General features: G+C 38.5%; 3 protein-coding genes across 7 annotated transcripts; 1 reads left to right on the top strand and 2 right to left on the bottom strand.

Annotated features, from left to right (window-relative positions):
* On the top strand, positions 1,041–7,613 carry LOC109714204 (coatomer subunit alpha-1). 3 transcript variants are annotated; one of them, XM_020238711.1, is made up of 4 exons: positions 1,041–1,707; positions 2,116–2,610; positions 2,860–5,820; positions 7,231–7,613. In XM_020238711.1, exons 1-3 carry the CDS (start codon positions 1,500–1,502, stop codon positions 5,808–5,810), a joined length of 3,654 nt encoding a protein of 1,217 aa, XP_020094300.1. In that variant the 5' UTR covers positions 1,041–1,499; the 3' UTR covers positions 5,811–5,820; positions 7,231–7,613. The 3 variants fall into 3 exon arrangements, with proteins under 3 accessions (XP_020094300.1, XP_020094299.1, XP_020094298.1); XM_020238710.1 differs by having other exon boundaries at positions 7,225–7,613; XM_020238709.1 differs by lacking the exon at positions 7,231–7,613 and having other exon boundaries at positions 1,042–1,300; positions 1,444–1,707; positions 2,860–6,281.
* LOC109714206 lies at positions 10,493–11,323 on the bottom strand. Of its 3 annotated transcripts, XR_002217262.1 has the most exons (3): positions 11,181–11,323; positions 10,901–11,062; positions 10,493–10,791 (listed from the first exon to the last, which is right to left on the bottom strand). XR_002217262.1 is itself a non-coding variant. In XM_020238712.1 (2 exons), the coding sequence occupies exons 1-2, from the start codon at positions 11,044–11,046 to the stop codon at positions 10,773–10,775; spliced, it is 162 nt and encodes a 53-aa protein (XP_020094301.1). In that variant the 5' UTR covers positions 11,047–11,115; the 3' UTR covers positions 10,493–10,772. The 3 variants fall into 3 exon arrangements, 1 of the variants encoding a protein (XP_020094301.1); XR_002217261.1 differs by having other exon boundaries at positions 10,901–11,323; XM_020238712.1 differs by lacking the exon at positions 11,181–11,323 and having other exon boundaries at positions 10,904–11,115.
* On the bottom strand, positions 12,580–15,107 carry LOC109714358 (probable aquaporin TIP2-1). Its single transcript, XM_020238953.1, has 3 exons — positions 14,932–15,107; positions 13,482–13,732; positions 12,580–13,128 (listed from the first exon to the last, which is right to left on the bottom strand). The coding sequence occupies exons 1-3, from the start codon at positions 15,056–15,058 to the stop codon at positions 12,757–12,759; spliced, it is 750 nt and encodes a 249-aa protein (XP_020094542.1). The 5' UTR covers positions 15,059–15,107; the 3' UTR covers positions 12,580–12,756.

Here is a 16,523-nt window from a genome sequence, read left to right as displayed (position 1 = left end):
TTATAATTATTTATTTAAATAAACAAAATAATAGTTGAAGGCACCGAAAAAAAAGAAAAAAAATAGAGGCGCCTGCGTAATTTTTTTACGAAACATTCTTTATTTTTTCTTTACTAAGCTCACCTAGTAACTTTTAGTTGACCTGTGATCAAAATTCTATTTAATGTTCAAAGGGTTAGGCCATTCCAATTTTACAAAACAACCCTAGCATTTCTCCTATTTCACTAGCGAGTCATTTCTTATGTGTTGTGTTACTCAATCCCATGTGCTCGCACCGACATTTCGGATCAGAGGCCACATCAATTTTATCATCCAACTATACTCTCGAAGGATACGGATCCGAACCTATACCCTATTTTGGTTAAGGTTAACCCGCACTTCATAAAAATATGAAAAAATATTTTTTTTAAAAAAATTATTTTATAAAAAATGTTTTTTATAATTTTTGTTTTTGAGATAAAAAATGAGAAAATATAAACATTATTTTTTTCTATAAATTCTAGTCTAGAAAAAATATTTTGAGAAAACTACTTATTCCATAAACCCAATAGTTGAAAAATATTTTTCAACGAATAAACTATTTAAAAAATAGTTTTCAAAAAACAAAACAATTCATTTTCTTGGCGGATGAGGGCGCCGAAAAGAATTGATTCTATCACACCTTTTGTTTCCACTTAATTATTTTATTCAAAATAGATCAGAATAGAGCTGATTTTTATGATAAATTTTTATAAATTAAAAAAAAAATCTTCGGTCTTCCACTCTATTTTCTTAATATATTAGGATGAATATTAATTTTATTTTTATTTTTATATCAGGATGGATTCACAATATGTTATCTCTATTCTTATTTTGGTCTCTACTAATGGTTCCATTCGGGGCGGAGTTCTATCAACCCGAATCCACTTCCATCCCTTGTTCTAGGGACTTTATAAATAAAGATTGGAGGCACTTTTCAGGAAATAAAAGATCTATGGACTAAAATGCAAAAAAAAAAAGAAAAAAAAAAGAAAAAAAAAACCATCAATTAAAAGGTAAAACGAGGAAAGGAAATGGGAAAAACCAACTCGAATGTATTAAGACGAGGAGAGAGAGAGAGAGAGAGAGAGAGAGAGAGAGAGAGAGATAGAGGGGCCAAGGTGTGAGCCAGTGTAACGGAGAGATCTCGCTGTGGTTGTCGATCACAATACCTCTTTGGGCGACCCCTCTCTTCTATGCCGGAGATCTCTCCCCGTCCACGAATCGACGGCTGAGATCCGTTGCCCTCTTCTCTTTACAAATTCGAGATCTAAGATCCGAGGTGAGCACTCTTTCCCCTCATTTCCCCTCCTACCTCCCTCCCAGATCCGAGCTCCTACACGGGCCCTAACCCTAACCCTAAACCTAATGCCGCCGATTCCTCCACCATCGGTTTCGATCTCGTGAGCTTCTTCTCGTCGCTAGGGTTTTGAAGGTATACGGTGGATCGAGAGTGACGAATCGAGGAGGAAGAAGCAGAGATGCTGACCAAATTCGAGACGAAGAGCAATCGGGTGAAGGGCCTCAGCTTCCACAGCAAACGCCCATGGATCCTTACGAGTCTCCACAGTGGCGTGATCCAGCTATGGGACTATCGGATGGGCACACTCATCGATCGCTTCGACGAGCACGATGGTCCCGTTCGTGGCGTCCACTTTCACAAGTCGCAGCCCCTCTTCGTCTCCGGAGGTGAATACGCTCTAACCTCGTTTTGCCATTAGATTCTTGCATCTGATCCATTTAATAGTTTTTTCGCAATCTCGTTTATCGTACATATGTTACTAGATCTGAGGGGATTTAAGTGATTTTTAGTACGTTTGGTTGGTTAGGATGTGTGGATCTAAGTTGTCTGATGTTTCTATAAGTTAGATGTAAGTGTTTCTAAGTTTGTCCTTCTATATAGTTGCTACTATTCGGATCTGATATTGGTTTCTACGATTTTAAACTAATGTTTCATTTGGATTTGATCTGGCAATATGTTTCAATTTAACTGTGGTCAGAAGTATGAATTTCAATGCATGAAATTTTATCTTCAATATCTTTTGTTTTTTTTTCTTTTTCCTTTTGTTCTTCATAATGATGGTGTTATATTTACAGGAGATGATTACAAGATTAAGGTTTGGAATTATAAGACACACCGGTGCCTATTTACCCTTCTTGGGCACCTCGATTATATCCGTACCGTTCAATTCCATGACGAATACCCATGGATCGTTAGTGCCAGTGATGATCAGACTATCAGGATCTGGAACTGGCAATCACGTACCTGTATCTCAGTGCTGACTGGGCACAACCACTATGTCATGTGTGCCTCTTTCCATCCAAAGGAGGATTTAGTTGTATCAGCGTCTCTTGATCAGACGGTCCGTGTCTGGGATATTGGAGCACTAAGAAAGAAGACTGTGTCCCCGGCCGATGACATGTTGCGACTGAGCCAGATGAACACAGATCTGTTTGGGGGAGTCGATGCCGTTGTCAAGTACGTTCTAGAGGGCCATGATCGTGGAGTCAACTGGGCATCGTTTCATCCTAGCTTGCCGCTTATTGTTTCCGGGGCAGACGATCGCCAAGTGAAGATATGGCGGATGAATGGTAATCTCAAGATTCCCATTCTAAGGGGTTTTTTAAAAAAAAATTAAAAAGTGACATTGCTATCAATATGTTACTGATTGGCTCTATGGTGTAATCTCCATTCAGCTTTCTTTTATAGCATGATGGATAAATCTCGTGCATTCTATCTCTTGTTTCTCCCTTATTGATGAATTAGATGAATGAAGTTTTGGAATCTATTTTTTCATGATGCTGGATGTTTAAACACTAACGTGTCTCTTCATTCAACAGATACGAAGGCTTGGGAAGTGGATACCTTGAGGGGGCACATGAATAATGTATCTTGTGTAATGTTCCATGCAAAGCAAGATATTATCGTTTCCAACTCTGAGGATAAAAGCATTCGCATATGGGATGCTACAAAGCGCACGGGAATCCAGACTTTTCGGCGGGAGCATGATCGCTTCTGGATCCTTGCCGCCCACCCAGAGATGAACCTTCTAGCAGCTGGCCATGATAGTGGCATGATCGTCTTCAAGTTGGAAAGAGAACGCCCTTCTTTTTCTGTAAGTGGGGATACGATGTACTATGTGAAAGACCGGTTCTTGCGGTTCTATGAGTTCTCATCCCAAAAGGATAACCAGGTGGTTTCGATACGAAGGCCGGGGTCTATGAGCTTAAATCAAGGACCCAGGACACTGTCCTATAGCCCTACGGAGAATGCTGTGTTGATCTGCTCTGATGTTGATGGTGGATCATATGAACTTTATATCATTCCTAAAGAGTCTGTAGGAAGGAGTGATTATATGCAGGATGCAAAGAAGGGAGCTGGGGGTTCAGCTGTTTTCGTAGCCCGCAATAGGTTTGCAGTCCTTGATAAGAGCAGCAATCAAGCTCTAGTGAAGAACCTTAAGAATGAGATTGTGAAGAAAGGTACTCTTCCTGTTGCTACTGATGCAATATTTTATGCTGGGACAGGGAACTTGTTGTGCAAAGCTGAGGATAGGGTGGTTATATTTGATCTTCAGCAGCGAATTGTTCTTGGTGAACTTCAAACACCTTCTGTTAAGTATATAGTTTGGTCTAGTGACATGGAATCTGTTGCTCTTCTAAGCAAACATGCTATAGTTATTGCTAATAAGAAGCTTGTCCATCGTTGCACGCTGCACGAGACTATCCGTGTGAAAAGTGGTGCTTGGGATGAGAATGGCGTCTTCATTTATACAACCTTGAACCATATCAAGTACTGCCTTCCTAATGGGGACAGTGGGATTATAAAAACTCTTGATGTTCCTGTTTACATAACCAAGGTTTCTGGGAGCAATATCTATTGCTTGGATCGGGAAGGGAAGAACAGGGTCATATCAATTGATGCTTCTGAGTACATTTTCAAGCTTGCACTTTTCCGGAAAAGATATGATCACGTAATGAGTATGATCAAGAACTCACAGTTATGCGGACAGGCTGTAATATCTTATCTGCAACAGAAAGGATTTCCCGAAGTTGCTCTCCATTTCGTGAAAGATGAACGGACCCGATTTAATCTGGCTTTAGAAAGTGGTAATATCCAGATTGCTGTTGCTTCTGCAAAGGAGATAGATGAGAAAGACCACTGGTATAGGTTGGGCATCGAGGCCCTTCGTCAGGGGAACACCAGCATCGTGGAATATGCATACCAGAGGACGAAGAACTTTGAAAGGCTGTCTTTTCTCTATCTTGTGACAGGAAACATAGAAAAGCTGTCCAAAATGCTAAGGATAGCTGAGATTAAGAACGACATAATGGGCCAATTCCATAATGCCATGTATCTAGGTGACATTAGGGAACGTGTCAAGATCTTGGAGAATGCTGGCCACTTGCCTCTTGCATATGTCACGGCTGCCACTCATGGACTGACGGAAATCAGTGAGAGGCTTGCGGCTGAATTGGGAGATAAAGTCCCCTCTCTTCCTGAAGGGAAAGCCCGTTCTCTTCTGATGCCCCCTGCGCCTTTGACAAGCAGTGGGGATTGGCCATTATTAAGGGTGATGCGGGGCGTTTTTGAAGGCGGACTTGATGTTATAGGGAGAGCAGAGGAAGAGGAGGAAGAAGAAGGTGCTGGTGCTGACTGGGGTGAGGAGGAACTGGATATTGTCGATGTTGAACGTGTGATTCAGAATGGTGACATAACAGCAGAAGATGACGAGGCTGAGCAAAATGAAGAGAATGAGGAGGAAGGAGGGTGGGACCTCGAAGATCTGGAGTTACCACCTGAAATAGACACGCCGAAGGCTTCAAGTAATGTTCGTTCTTTATTTGTTGCTCCTTCGCCGGGCATGCCAGTGAGCCAAATCTGGATCAATAAATCCTCCCTTGCTGGGGAGCATGCTGCATCTGGCAACTTTGACACAGCTATGCGCCTACTCAACCGGCAGTTGGGCATCAAAAACTTTGCCCCGTTGAAGCCCTTGTTTATGGATCTCCACATGGGCAGTCACACGTATCTGCGAGCTTTTGCAATGGCTTCAGTTATATCCATCGCAGTAGAGAAGGGATGGAGCGAGTCCGCTAGCCCTAACGTGAGAAACCCGCCAGCGCTGGTCTTCAAGTTCTCGCAGATGGACGAGAAGCTGAAGGCAGCTTACCGGGCCACGACTGAGGGGAAGTTCCCAGAGGCTTTACGGCTGTTTCTTAACATATTGCATATTATTCCACTCATTGTGGTGGATTCCAGAAGGGAAGTTGATGAAGTGAAGGAGCTAATCGAGATAGCAAGAGAGTACGTGCTTGGCTTGAAAATGGAAGTGAAAAGGAAGGAGCTTAAAGATGATCTAGTTCGGCAGCAAGAGTTGGCAGCTTATTTTGCTAACAGTAAGCTTCAGAAGATCCACATGAGACTAGTGCTCACAAGTGCCATGACCATCTGCTTCAAGGGAGGAAACTATGCCACTGCGGCTCATTTTGCCAGGATGCTTCTGGAAGGTAGCCCAAATGAGGCCCAAGCGAAGAAGGCTAGACAGGTGCTTCAGGCTTGCGGTGATAGGAAGGATGCTAATCAGTTGAATTATGATTATAGGAATCCGTTTGTTGTTTGTGGGGCTACCTTTGTTCCTATATACCGTGGCCAGAAGGATGTTTCCTGCCCTTACTGTGCTTCTCGGTTTGTGCCATCCATTGCAGGGCAGCTTTGTAGTGTATGTGAGCTTGCAGTGGTGGGGGCAGATGCATCAGGTCTTCTTTGTTTTGCTGCACAGACAAGATAAGTGGCGAAAGGTAACTATCTCATCATATGTCATATTTCTTTAGCGTCTTTAGCTTAAGACTATCATCCTATATTTTGTCTGGGACCTTGCTGATTGTGTGAAAGGTGAAACAATAAGAATACTGCTCTTTTGTAGTCGGCCTTATGGGCAATTATCAAACATAGATTTCGATTAGCTCATGCAGATCCTGTTAAGAGAGACATTGTAAGTCCATCTTCTTCACAGTTGCTGGTGAGGCTTTTATTTTAATCCTGTATTTGTTAAAAGTTGTGTAGAATTCTTTTTGGGAACGTCTATTGTTTAGATAAGCTTGTCATTTATATTCAGCATGTCTGTAATTTTTTTTTTTTTTACGAGCCATCTTTCTGTGTGGACCGACTTTTTCCTTCTAACTGTATTCATTCCGTTTAAGTATACAGTGCCTTGTATTTTGTACTTGTTTAACTATATAGTTCTCTTATTCGGTAAGCTTCTATTTGGCAGCTTGTGTGACATTTTGCACTGATCATATGAGTTTGTGACTTCTGAAACAGAAGGAGAAAAATACCAACAGTTTAGTTGACTTGATAATACTGCCCTAGCTTTTTAAAGCTAATTATGTTAGTTTAATAAGACGCTTTTGTTATAATTTGTAGTAGTGAAGCATTTTTTTTTGTGTGTTACATAAATTTTGGATGCCTGCTCTATTATAAGGTTAACAAGTTGACTGTTAGACTATTTAGTATGTAAATATGTTTTTGTTCAGAAGATACCTTTCTCTGATTCCATCAGAGGCACCTGGTGATGTGGCTGGAACATGGATTAGTTGTTTGAGCATTGTTTTGTGTTTGAGTAAGAATAGTCTATGGTTTGAAAAAGAACTGAAGCTAGTGATGTAGGGTTATGGGAGTTAGAACTGAAACTAGTAATGTAGGGTTATGGGAGTTAGAACTGAAACTAGTAATGTAGGGTTATGGGAGTTAGAAAGATGTTAGGGACGTGGCGAAGATTATATGCTTTATGATCCCGATGAGACAGGCAAGCATTCTATCGATAGGTTATCATGGTCTAAAAATATGATTATGAGCTGATGGAGTGCGAAATAATTATGGTTAGAAGTAGCTTTTGCAGGGAGAGCAAAATGTTGTTCTTATTTTTTTTATTTTCGTCCCCAACAGATGGAAAGATTATCGAACTATGCCCTCTGCACTTTAATACATTCCAAGTATATGTTTGAGAAAGCATGTGTTTCTATGCATTAAAAGGATGATCCGAGGGAAAGATGGAGTGAGATAGGACAGCAAAATTAGTTGATTGAAGCGTGTGAATTAGATGCTTTTTTTTTCTGAATGATCAAGTATGGGATTCTCACCTATGCTTAATGAGCCTCATGGTTAGCTAGCTAGTCTTATTCAAAAATTTTGTCCTGATTTAGCTGCAGGTGATAGTTGGTTGGCCTGCGCTGGACTGAGATCTACTAAGGCATTGAATGCAGCCAACTACTGGATTGGTCCAGTTCAGTTGGTAGGTTGTTGAACGAGATATGCGCCGAAGGGTTACAAAGTTGGTATGAATCTTTGTCTTTGAGGGAACCCGTATTTTAAAACTCCCAGAACACCACAAAAAACTTGATGTATCTTTTACTTATTCGGTTGCCTATTCTTTTTTTCCCGAAATAAAAGTAATATCAGTGATGGTTACTTGACTCTGCCAAGAGTCCTTTCCATGTTCACGCGTCACTCTGATTCCCAGATATTTATTTGGTTCAGCAGATTTGATTAATCAGCTGGTGTTAATCCAAATGGCCAATACTATTTTTGGGTACAATTTGCGTATGTTTGCTCTTTTCATCTTATTTATGCTGGTCTGCATGAACCTGGGAGTGAATAAATGTTTTAGTATTGTTTTTTTACAAACGCATGTGAGGGGCTATAAGGCCGTATTCATCTTCTTAAATATATTTATGAGCTAGAACATGTTGGCAGATAACAGTTCTTGAGCTATAGTTGACAAAAAATATAATCTTGACTCTTTTTTTTCAATAGAAAACTTTATGCCATGCGTCGCAAGCTAATGGAGGAAATATCATTCCGTCAAACTACATAAAATTTATGCTCAAAAACACACCCATCGAGCCCGAGAGGGTTTACACAAATTTCTCTACTCTATGAAAGAGTTGGGTTCTGGTTTTAAGGGCTGACCTAATCAAGCCAATCCAAATCTGACCCATTTTATCAGGGTCAGAGCGCAGCACAAGTGATTATTTATCAAACCATACGAATAACATATGAATCAATGTTTCAGTCTCTCTACAGATCTAACCTGAGTCTGATACCATATTTCTCAGATCAGGATTATGACGTGCGGTGTAAAGCTATAAAGAAATAAAGGAGAAAAATTAGGAAGTGGCAACACGATAAAAGCAATTTAAGGAAAAGTTCTCCAACTCTAGATTCTGAAAACATTCCAGTTTGCTGAGGCGGAGCCCATTTATAAACAATTTACATTACTTTCCCCGGAGTCCGGGGTGAGCCTCACTGTGAACAGTGCATGGAACAAATTTCCCCCCTATAAAGCAGGGGTATCAAAGATCCATGATGTATCATACAATAGGTCCATAACCCATCACCATGTACCACGGTCCTCTCCAGTAGTAAAAGATATTTCATAAGAGTTCCGGAAATATATCTTACTCAAAGGCCTCAGTTCTCAAGAAATTAAAACATGTCATCCACGCAACTTTGCGAAGGAAGACGAGTAGCATGTTGGACAAAAATAATTTTAACCTCCTGAGGCAAAAGAACATGTTTCAACCAGCAATCCAGATACTTACTGGTAGAACCTGGCACGGGTGATTGTCAACAAGTTACAAAGGTCACACATGCCTAATTTTGCAGAAATGTAACAAACAGCACATTTTTTTGAGAGGCAACAGAGTGATGAATTGAAGTGCTGTTTGCAAACTGACCAGCTAAAATAACTGGAATTCATGGATACCATAGTTTTCCGGGCCCATTTGGTTCACAGTTTATAAAATTCCCTGAATCCTTCATATTTTCTATTGAAAATATGAAAATTATTATCATTCAACTCAAGTTGGGTAATTGCAAAAGGTCTTAGTAAAATAATAAAAACATTAAAAATTTCTAGGTGGTAGGATACTAGACTATCATAGATTAGGAGGTATTCTCATTTTCATACTTAATGAAAATCATTAGTAGTCCATTAACAAGAATATATTAGTTCTTAACAACCTCCCAATCCAAGTGGCTCGAAAAGTTTAGCAACAAATTTATCATTCCCAATATAAATATACAATATTACCAGAATATTATGAACCTTGAACAAATGGCCCGCTAGATAAATATAGGGTAAACTTCAAATACCATCCATGTGGTTTCACACTTTCTCACTTTAGTACCCCGTGGTTTAAAGTGTATCAATATAGTACCATGTGGTTTCATTTTTCTCTTTTCGTCTGCTCCTCCGTTAACATTTTGTTAAATTATATACAAAAAATTTCAAATACCCTACCTAGATTTATCCAACATTCACTTTAGTATCTCTTAGTTTTAACTTTGTCACTGATTTAATAAAAAAAAATCAGAGAAGCGGATAATAAAAAGAGAAAAATGAAACTACGGGACATTAAATTGATACATTTTAAACCACTAGGTACTAAAATAAAAAAGTGCGAAACCACAAAGGTGGTATTTGAAGTTTTTCCATAAATATATTACCAAACTTATAACTATTAGACCAACCTAGCTTTAGACAATAACCACTAAGATAGTAACTAAAAATAAGACTAATCTTGATTGCTCAATTATGTTCCAAGTGTACTATATCATCCCTTATCATGCAAAACCAACATTATTACAAAATCTTCTAAACCAAAGGATAAATTGTGTCCAAATTCCGAACATCTGCTGACTAATGCTGCTAAACAAATTTTTGAGTTGCTAAAACCATCATTTTGTTCAGGATGCCCTAATTTCATTGCATACCATAACAAGTAAAAATTCCTCAAGCTGACTTCCTGAAGTACATCCTAAAGTGGCTAACCATAATTTACACAATGAGTACTTAAAAGAAACGATTTCATCTTACTAAATGAACGATGGACATAAAGCCAATCTCCTGTAAAAGTATACATAGATTATATCCGAGCCGAGAATTCAATAATACCCATAGTAATTCGAACAATCAAACTACACCGAGAATGTTATTTCCACTCAACAAGTAGTGAGAACAGATAACAAAATGGATGTTGAATAAAACATATGTTTTCAAACCCTAAAATATGGTGCTTAAGAATGATCCACCGAAAGTTAGCAGGGAACTTAGGTTCCTCACAGCTCAACGTCAATGAGCAAAAAACACTCTAAAAAGTTCCTACCTGCTCCATATAACAGATGTTAATAAGATTCACCTTTTGATATACATTACAATAAATCTGCTCCATCTAACAAATGTTTGTGAGGTCCACTTTTTGAGAAAATTTGCGATTCGTTTCATTGCTATTTCTTAAATTAGGATCAGTTTTAGTAGAAAAATCTGCATTAAACCAATTATAAGTTTCATTTAAACATCTCTTTCGTACTGGTGACCATTAGAGTAGGCAATGCTTCATACAAGGCATTCTAATTTATCTATTCACTAATTTGGCCAATAACATACAAACCATTCGTGGGCTAAGGTACTACTGGATAAAACAGAATAAAACTTTCATCATTTGAAAATTTTCGAAACATACCCATAAAAAGATTCAGATAATATAACAACAATCATAAAAGTCAAGAGTTGCTAAAAAATAACGAAAAACTATACCAGTAAATTATTTCAAATCGAACATTATATAGCAACTAGATCAAAAGAATACATCACCCCGAGTTCGCGAAATGCCAAGTATCCCTCCTCCTCCTCCTCCTCTCTCAACCAGCTTTGCAACCTCCCGATCTAATCGAAATAGCCACTATCATCCTAAATCAATCCCTTATTCCTGTCGACAACAAAACATCCATCGCCATTGCATCAGAATATATGATCCAAAAATGCTATTAAAAAAAGAAAAACAGATAGCTAGGGTTCGGATCAATATCAAGCACAACTACGTCTGTTTGGAGAAGGACGAGGACGATGAGGAGGGGGCGCGCTTGCTCCGAAACATCATGTAGCCGAGGGGGATCACCACCCCGATCATCATGATCGCGGCTCCGACCAAGTACCGCACCGGCCCCGGAGGCTCCACCTCCATCGGCGACCTCCTCCCACTGCAACCAACCCCCCCAAACAACACCGGAGAAACCCTATTAGATCGCCCGAGAAACCCCTAACCCTAGGAACGGCTAGGGTTTGCCAGATCTGAGAGCGGGGAAGCGGTGCGATTACCGTTGAGAGCGACGAAGACGAAGTGGACGAGGCGAGAGAAGGGATTAGAATGAGATCGCGTCACCGCGTCGGCGACGTGGTGATTTGGAGCTTCTCTCCCTAATTTTCCGAACCTCCGCTGTTGTTGTTGTTTCTGGACCGGACCGGTGGTAATTTTGTAAAAAATCGTTTTCTTAAACGGAAGAGCGCTTTTGGGCTGGACCGTCGATTTCGGCCTTTCTCATAAACCTTAGCTCGGCCCGTATTTTGGTTATCTAGGCTGGGCCAGCCTCACTTAGAAAATTATATGTAACTTTACACCTAAGGATGGAAATAGATCCTCGTTTGTGGAGTTTCTGTCCTCATCCGTTCTGAATAGAACAGTAAGTAACTGAGAATTAAAAAAATAAAAAAATATAATCATCTCGAATTCATTTTGATTAGCCAAGTAAATAGAGTGGGAGACGAAAAATAATTCCTTTTTTTATTTGAATCATTCCGATCTACCAAAAATCTTCTAAAAATCCACTCTTGCATCAATTCGTTCTAAATGGAACAGTTAGTAGGAGCCAAAAATAAAATAAAATAAAAGTAAAAATAATTTGCCCTAAATCCGCCCAATCCGACAAGAAACGGAGCGGGAGGTTGGGAACCCCTCCCGCTTCCAAATCGGCACTATTTGCATCCCTATTTTTACCGGTGTCTTTTCTCTTCTTTTTTTTTGAGTAAAAACATACAAAATTTAGCTAAATTATAGACCATTTTAAGTCGTATATCTAATTTATTTTTAAAAAAATTATTTTACTATCTAAACTTTTAGTTTGTTCGATTTAAGATAATTGACGATACTTTTACTTCAAAATTTAAACTAATCATTTATTTTAATAAATTTTAAGTTGTGAGAATTGTATGAATTATATTAATTAAATCTATAAAGAAAAATAATATATTCAAATTTTAAGTCAAAGCACCGTTGGCTAATCCAAATTAAACAAATTAAAACGTTGGTCGGAAAAATCAAAATTTTAAAAGATTGGATGGTCAACTCTAATTTGAAGCTTTTTATTCAATCATTATTATGAAAATTTATTAGAAACTTTTAATGACAGATATTGTGAATTCTATGATCTATTTTTTCTTTTTTTCGTTTCTCTTGTTGTTTTGGCCTCATCCAAGATATCTTTTTTTTTTAGAGATAGATAACACGCTATCTACTTCGTTTATTTTATTTAGAAATAAATTTAGCTGAAAATGTAAATCAATTAGGATTCGAACTTGAGTCTCGGGCTTGATCCAAGATATCAATTCTTGAACCCGCTCGGTCATTTTGAATCAGTAAATTATCCTCTGAACTGCGCAACTGATGATCTACTTCGAAGAAAGCGAAATAAGAAGAAGAGTTACGCTGATTATGTAGCCATTGAACGCTAAGGAAGCACAACCATTCATTCAATCGCAGTGAAAAATACATATTTTTACAAAACATACATACAATATGCACATTTATTATAAGTAAAAGCATAGCAAACAGAGAGAGGGGGGGATAGAGGAAATTAAGGAGTAAAGCAGCAGCTGTTCAACATTGTAAATGCTTCCTCTATGGATAATCCTGGGCCCCAACGGGCTGATACGATCCAATAAAAACGTCACCGTAGATGAGGCCCGCGAGCCCACCACCGATGAGCGGCCCGACCCAGTAGACCCAATTGCCGGAGAAGTCTCCGGCGGCCACCGCGGGACCGAAGGAACGTGCCGGGTTCATGGAGCCGCCGCTGAACGGTCCAGCCGCGAGGATGTTCGCACCGACGATGAATCCGATCGCGATCGGGGCGATGGTGCCTAGCGAACCCTTCTTCGGGTCCGCCGCCGTCGCGTAGACGGTGTACACAAGTGCAAAGGTGATAACGATCTCCATCACCACTCCCGCCAACTCGCTCATCCCGGCCGCCACACTGTGGGTCGGCACGGCCTGTAATAGGAACCGAAATAATTCATCCCAACCAAAATTTATGAACAATACTATACATACACCATTAAAAATATATATGATATACATTTTATTCATCTAATAAGTATGAATGCTTTTACTAGACGCATCGAGTGACTAATGAGTAATACTCTACGTACCGAATAAGTGGGATATAAAATGTACATTTTTTTGAGATATACAAGTATATATCATTTTTCAACACTTACCTATCTCTCTACGTGCTAGATGGATGATGTGACTTTTAATCTCGAATAGTTTACGTACCAAAAAATTATAATTTTACCTATTTTTAAGTGTTGTACGTCATATCTAATGGTTTAAAAATTTTGTACCGATCCGCCGGTGACGAACTTGAGGAGGAGGCAGGCAACGGAGGCGCCGAGCAGCTGGGCCACCCAGTAGAAGATGCCGGAGAGGATGGTGATGTGGCCGCCGACAGCGAGGCCGAAGGTGACGGCGGGGTTGAGGTGGCCGCCGGAGATGTTGGCGGCTATGGAGACCCCGACAAAGAGGGCCAACGCATGCGCGACCGCCACCGCCACCAGCCCGGCCGGGTCCAGTGCCGCACCGGCCGTTAACTTCCCTGCAAATTAATTAAGCAGCCAAAATTAATTTTAAGTTTTATTTACTGCTTATCATAAAATTAATTATCTGCTAACTCACTATCTCTAACACAAGTTGTAAAATATTTGATTATTGGTATTCGAGATTTTAAGTTCCAAAATTTAGTTGTTTTATATTTTTAACTAATTTTTTTGAAAAAATAAATAAAACGCTTAGCACGTTATATATCTCGCAATTATAATTTAAAAAATAAAAAGAAAATAAAACAATTTATTGCTTGATCGAAAGAGTAAGGATAAAATTACACTTTATACAGGAACATGCATGGGACGTATGTACGTGTATGTAGCAACAATATGGGTGTGTTTGTTTGGGTGAAAGTGAGGAAAAAGTGGAGAAGGGGAAAGTTGTTTACGCCGTAAACTATCACTTTCGTTGTTTGTTTTGCCGTAATTTTATTACGGCTGAAAGTCGAGTTCATCCAAAATAGAGTAATTGACTACGCTCTCTCACGAGGCAAAGTCAATTCCGGTGAAGTACAAAGAGGCAAAGAAACTTGTTAAATTTGATTAGGTAATGTGATCAAATTTGGTTAGATAAGTTTTAATATATTTTTTTGTCTAATTTGTATATTTAGAAAATAATAAAAAATGAATTTGTTAAATGTTAATAATTTTTTAACTTTAGAATTTTATTTGTTACATTATTATAATTTATATGCAAACAAATAATATAAATTATAAAATTTTATTTTATAATTATACATATATATAATTATATACATATATAATTATATTAATTTTTATTTATTATAATTTATTATTCACTAAGTTACAAAATAGATAATAATATCACTTCGGAGGTAAGTATACCAAGGGTAGAGAGCTATACTTTTTACGTCATCTACTTCCTACCAAACAAACAACAGAACTCACAGAACTGCAATTCCGCAGTTAGAAACAAACAGCGGAAGTGAATTAATTTTCACCTAAACTCTACTTCAACCCAAAATCCACCTCCACTTCAAATCTACTTACGTTGAAACAAACATGCCCTATATGTATTTAGCGCAGTTACTTTTAGACACACTGATATCACTAACCACTTGGCATTAAAACGACAATGATATTATTCTCCTTGTTAGTGAGAGAATTTTACCTCTCGATAAACTAATTACTTTAACTCCTGTATTAGATATTCTTTACATACGAGACTCACCATAAGCAATGGCGGAGCCGACACCGGCGAAAACAAAGAGCAGCGTCGCAATGAACTCGGCCAAGTAGGCCTTGAACGATCCGACGCTCAACGAGTCACCAATGCTTCCGATTGCGAGCTTAACCATGATTAATTTAATTGAATGATCTAATGCTCTCCTCTAGCTCCTCCTCTACTCTCTACTCTCTTTTCTCTTCTTACGGCGAAAACCAAATGATCTCGTGCTCTTTATATACAAATGCACCACCCACGGGCCATAAGTTTAGGCCTGGTGACGGAATGGCATGTTAGAATAATGTGGACGGCGAAGAACGATCATATGAAGTTTAATTATTTGCTAATTACTTGTTAATATAATGATTGGGTGGCCGACCAACCGCCCCCTAAATTTGATTAGATGAGAATAATGACTACAAGCCCAGCTATTACACCACTCTATTAATTTGTTTATACAGGAGAATCTGGTGTGGAAACACCACAGGACAACCGGATAATATTTCTTCCCTTTAATTTTTTATTTTTATTGTGTACGGTGAATTTTTTTTTTATTGATGCATTTTCACGGTCTATTTTTTTCCCTTTTAAATTGAGCTAATTTAATAGTTATGTTAAAAAAAATTGTTAAATTTAATAATTTAATTAGCTGTTATTTTTCAGTATTTTATATTGTTTTTAAAAGAAATTGAAGTTATTAGGTTTGATGGATTCATCAATGAATTTAATAAAATTCGAACATTTGACTACAATTACGAATTTATTTTTAATTAAAAAGTATCTAAATTTTTTTTAAAAAGAAATAATTCAGTTTGAGGAGGGGCATATTAAAATGGCCAATAGTCACGAGGTACTCCTTTTTATTATTATTATTATTATTATTATTATTGTAAGCACATGAGGTGATGATTAATTAGTTGATGTGGCAAATACAATCACCGAGTCCTGAGAACTATTACGCGGGACACTATTAATTAGTAGCGCTTGATATCATACTAGTCTATCACATTATCCCCTTGTTTTGAGGTGTTGATATATGTAACGGGAATTAATGTCTCGGGCCAAAATGACTATGTTAGTACCAACTCCGTATTTCTTTAAAAGTGAAAGTATTTTGCTGGTTCGTCCTCAAAAAAGGACTCCTCACTGTAGATAATCTCCTTAAGAGAGGATAGACTTGTAACACGAATTGTGTACTATGTGGGACGGCAGAAGAAACTGTGGATCATTTATTTATTCGGTGTGTGTTTTTCAGATTCCTTTTGGTTTTGGCTTTGGAGAATATTCAGCCAAGGGATTTAGGTCATAACGTGACTTCAGTTTGGAACACATGGATGTGCAGAAAAAGCTCGCTCTCTCCTGGGCCATTAGGATTAATTGCATGCTGGTGGGTCACTTGGGAGATTAGAAATAATGTGATTTTCAGAACGATCAGACCTGATCCTTTCCTTGGAATTCGTAGGATTAAGCAGTTAACGCATCAATGGGTGGAATTTCTTTCTGGTCACTAGCACGATAAATCAGCTAACGATTTTTTTCTTCTTATTCTTTTTTCTTTTTTTTTTCCGCCCATTTCGAGGCCTGAGTTACCTTGCACA

Source organism: Ananas comosus, linkage group 8 (genome assembly GCF_001540865.1).
Source record: "Ananas comosus cultivar F153 linkage group 8, ASM154086v1, whole genome shotgun sequence".
Taxonomy (NCBI): Eukaryota; Viridiplantae; Streptophyta; class Magnoliopsida; order Poales; family Bromeliaceae; genus Ananas; species Ananas comosus.
Note: the sequence above shows the minus strand (reverse complement) of the source record. Positions and strands in the feature narration are given on the sequence as shown.

Coding starts and splice junctions, on each gene's coding strand:
- LOC109714204 (XM_020238711.1), top strand. CDS start 1,500: ATGCTGACCAAATTCGAGACGAAGAGCAATCGGGTGAAGGGCCTCAGC. Junction 1,708..2,115: donor GCCCCTCTTCGTCTCCGGAG/GTGAATACGCTC, acceptor TTATATTTACAG/GAGATGATTACAAGATTAAG. Junction 2,611..2,859: donor GAAGATATGGCGGATGAATG/GTAATCTCAAGA, acceptor TTCATTCAACAG/ATACGAAGGCTTGGGAAGTG.
- LOC109714206 (XM_020238712.1), bottom strand. CDS start 11,046: ATGGAGGTGGAGCCTCCGGGGCCGGTGCGGTACTTGGTCGGAGCCGCG.
- LOC109714358 (XM_020238953.1), bottom strand. CDS start 15,058: ATGGTTAAGCTCGCAATCGGAAGCATTGGTGACTCGTTGAGCGTCGGA. Junction 13,733..14,931: donor CGGCTCCGCCATTGCTTATG/GTGAGTCTCGTA, acceptor ATTAATTTGCAG/GGAAGTTAACGGCCGGTGCG. Junction 13,129..13,481: donor AGTTCGTCACCGGCGGATCG/GTACAAAATTTT, acceptor TTCCTATTACAG/GCCGTGCCGACCCACAGTGT.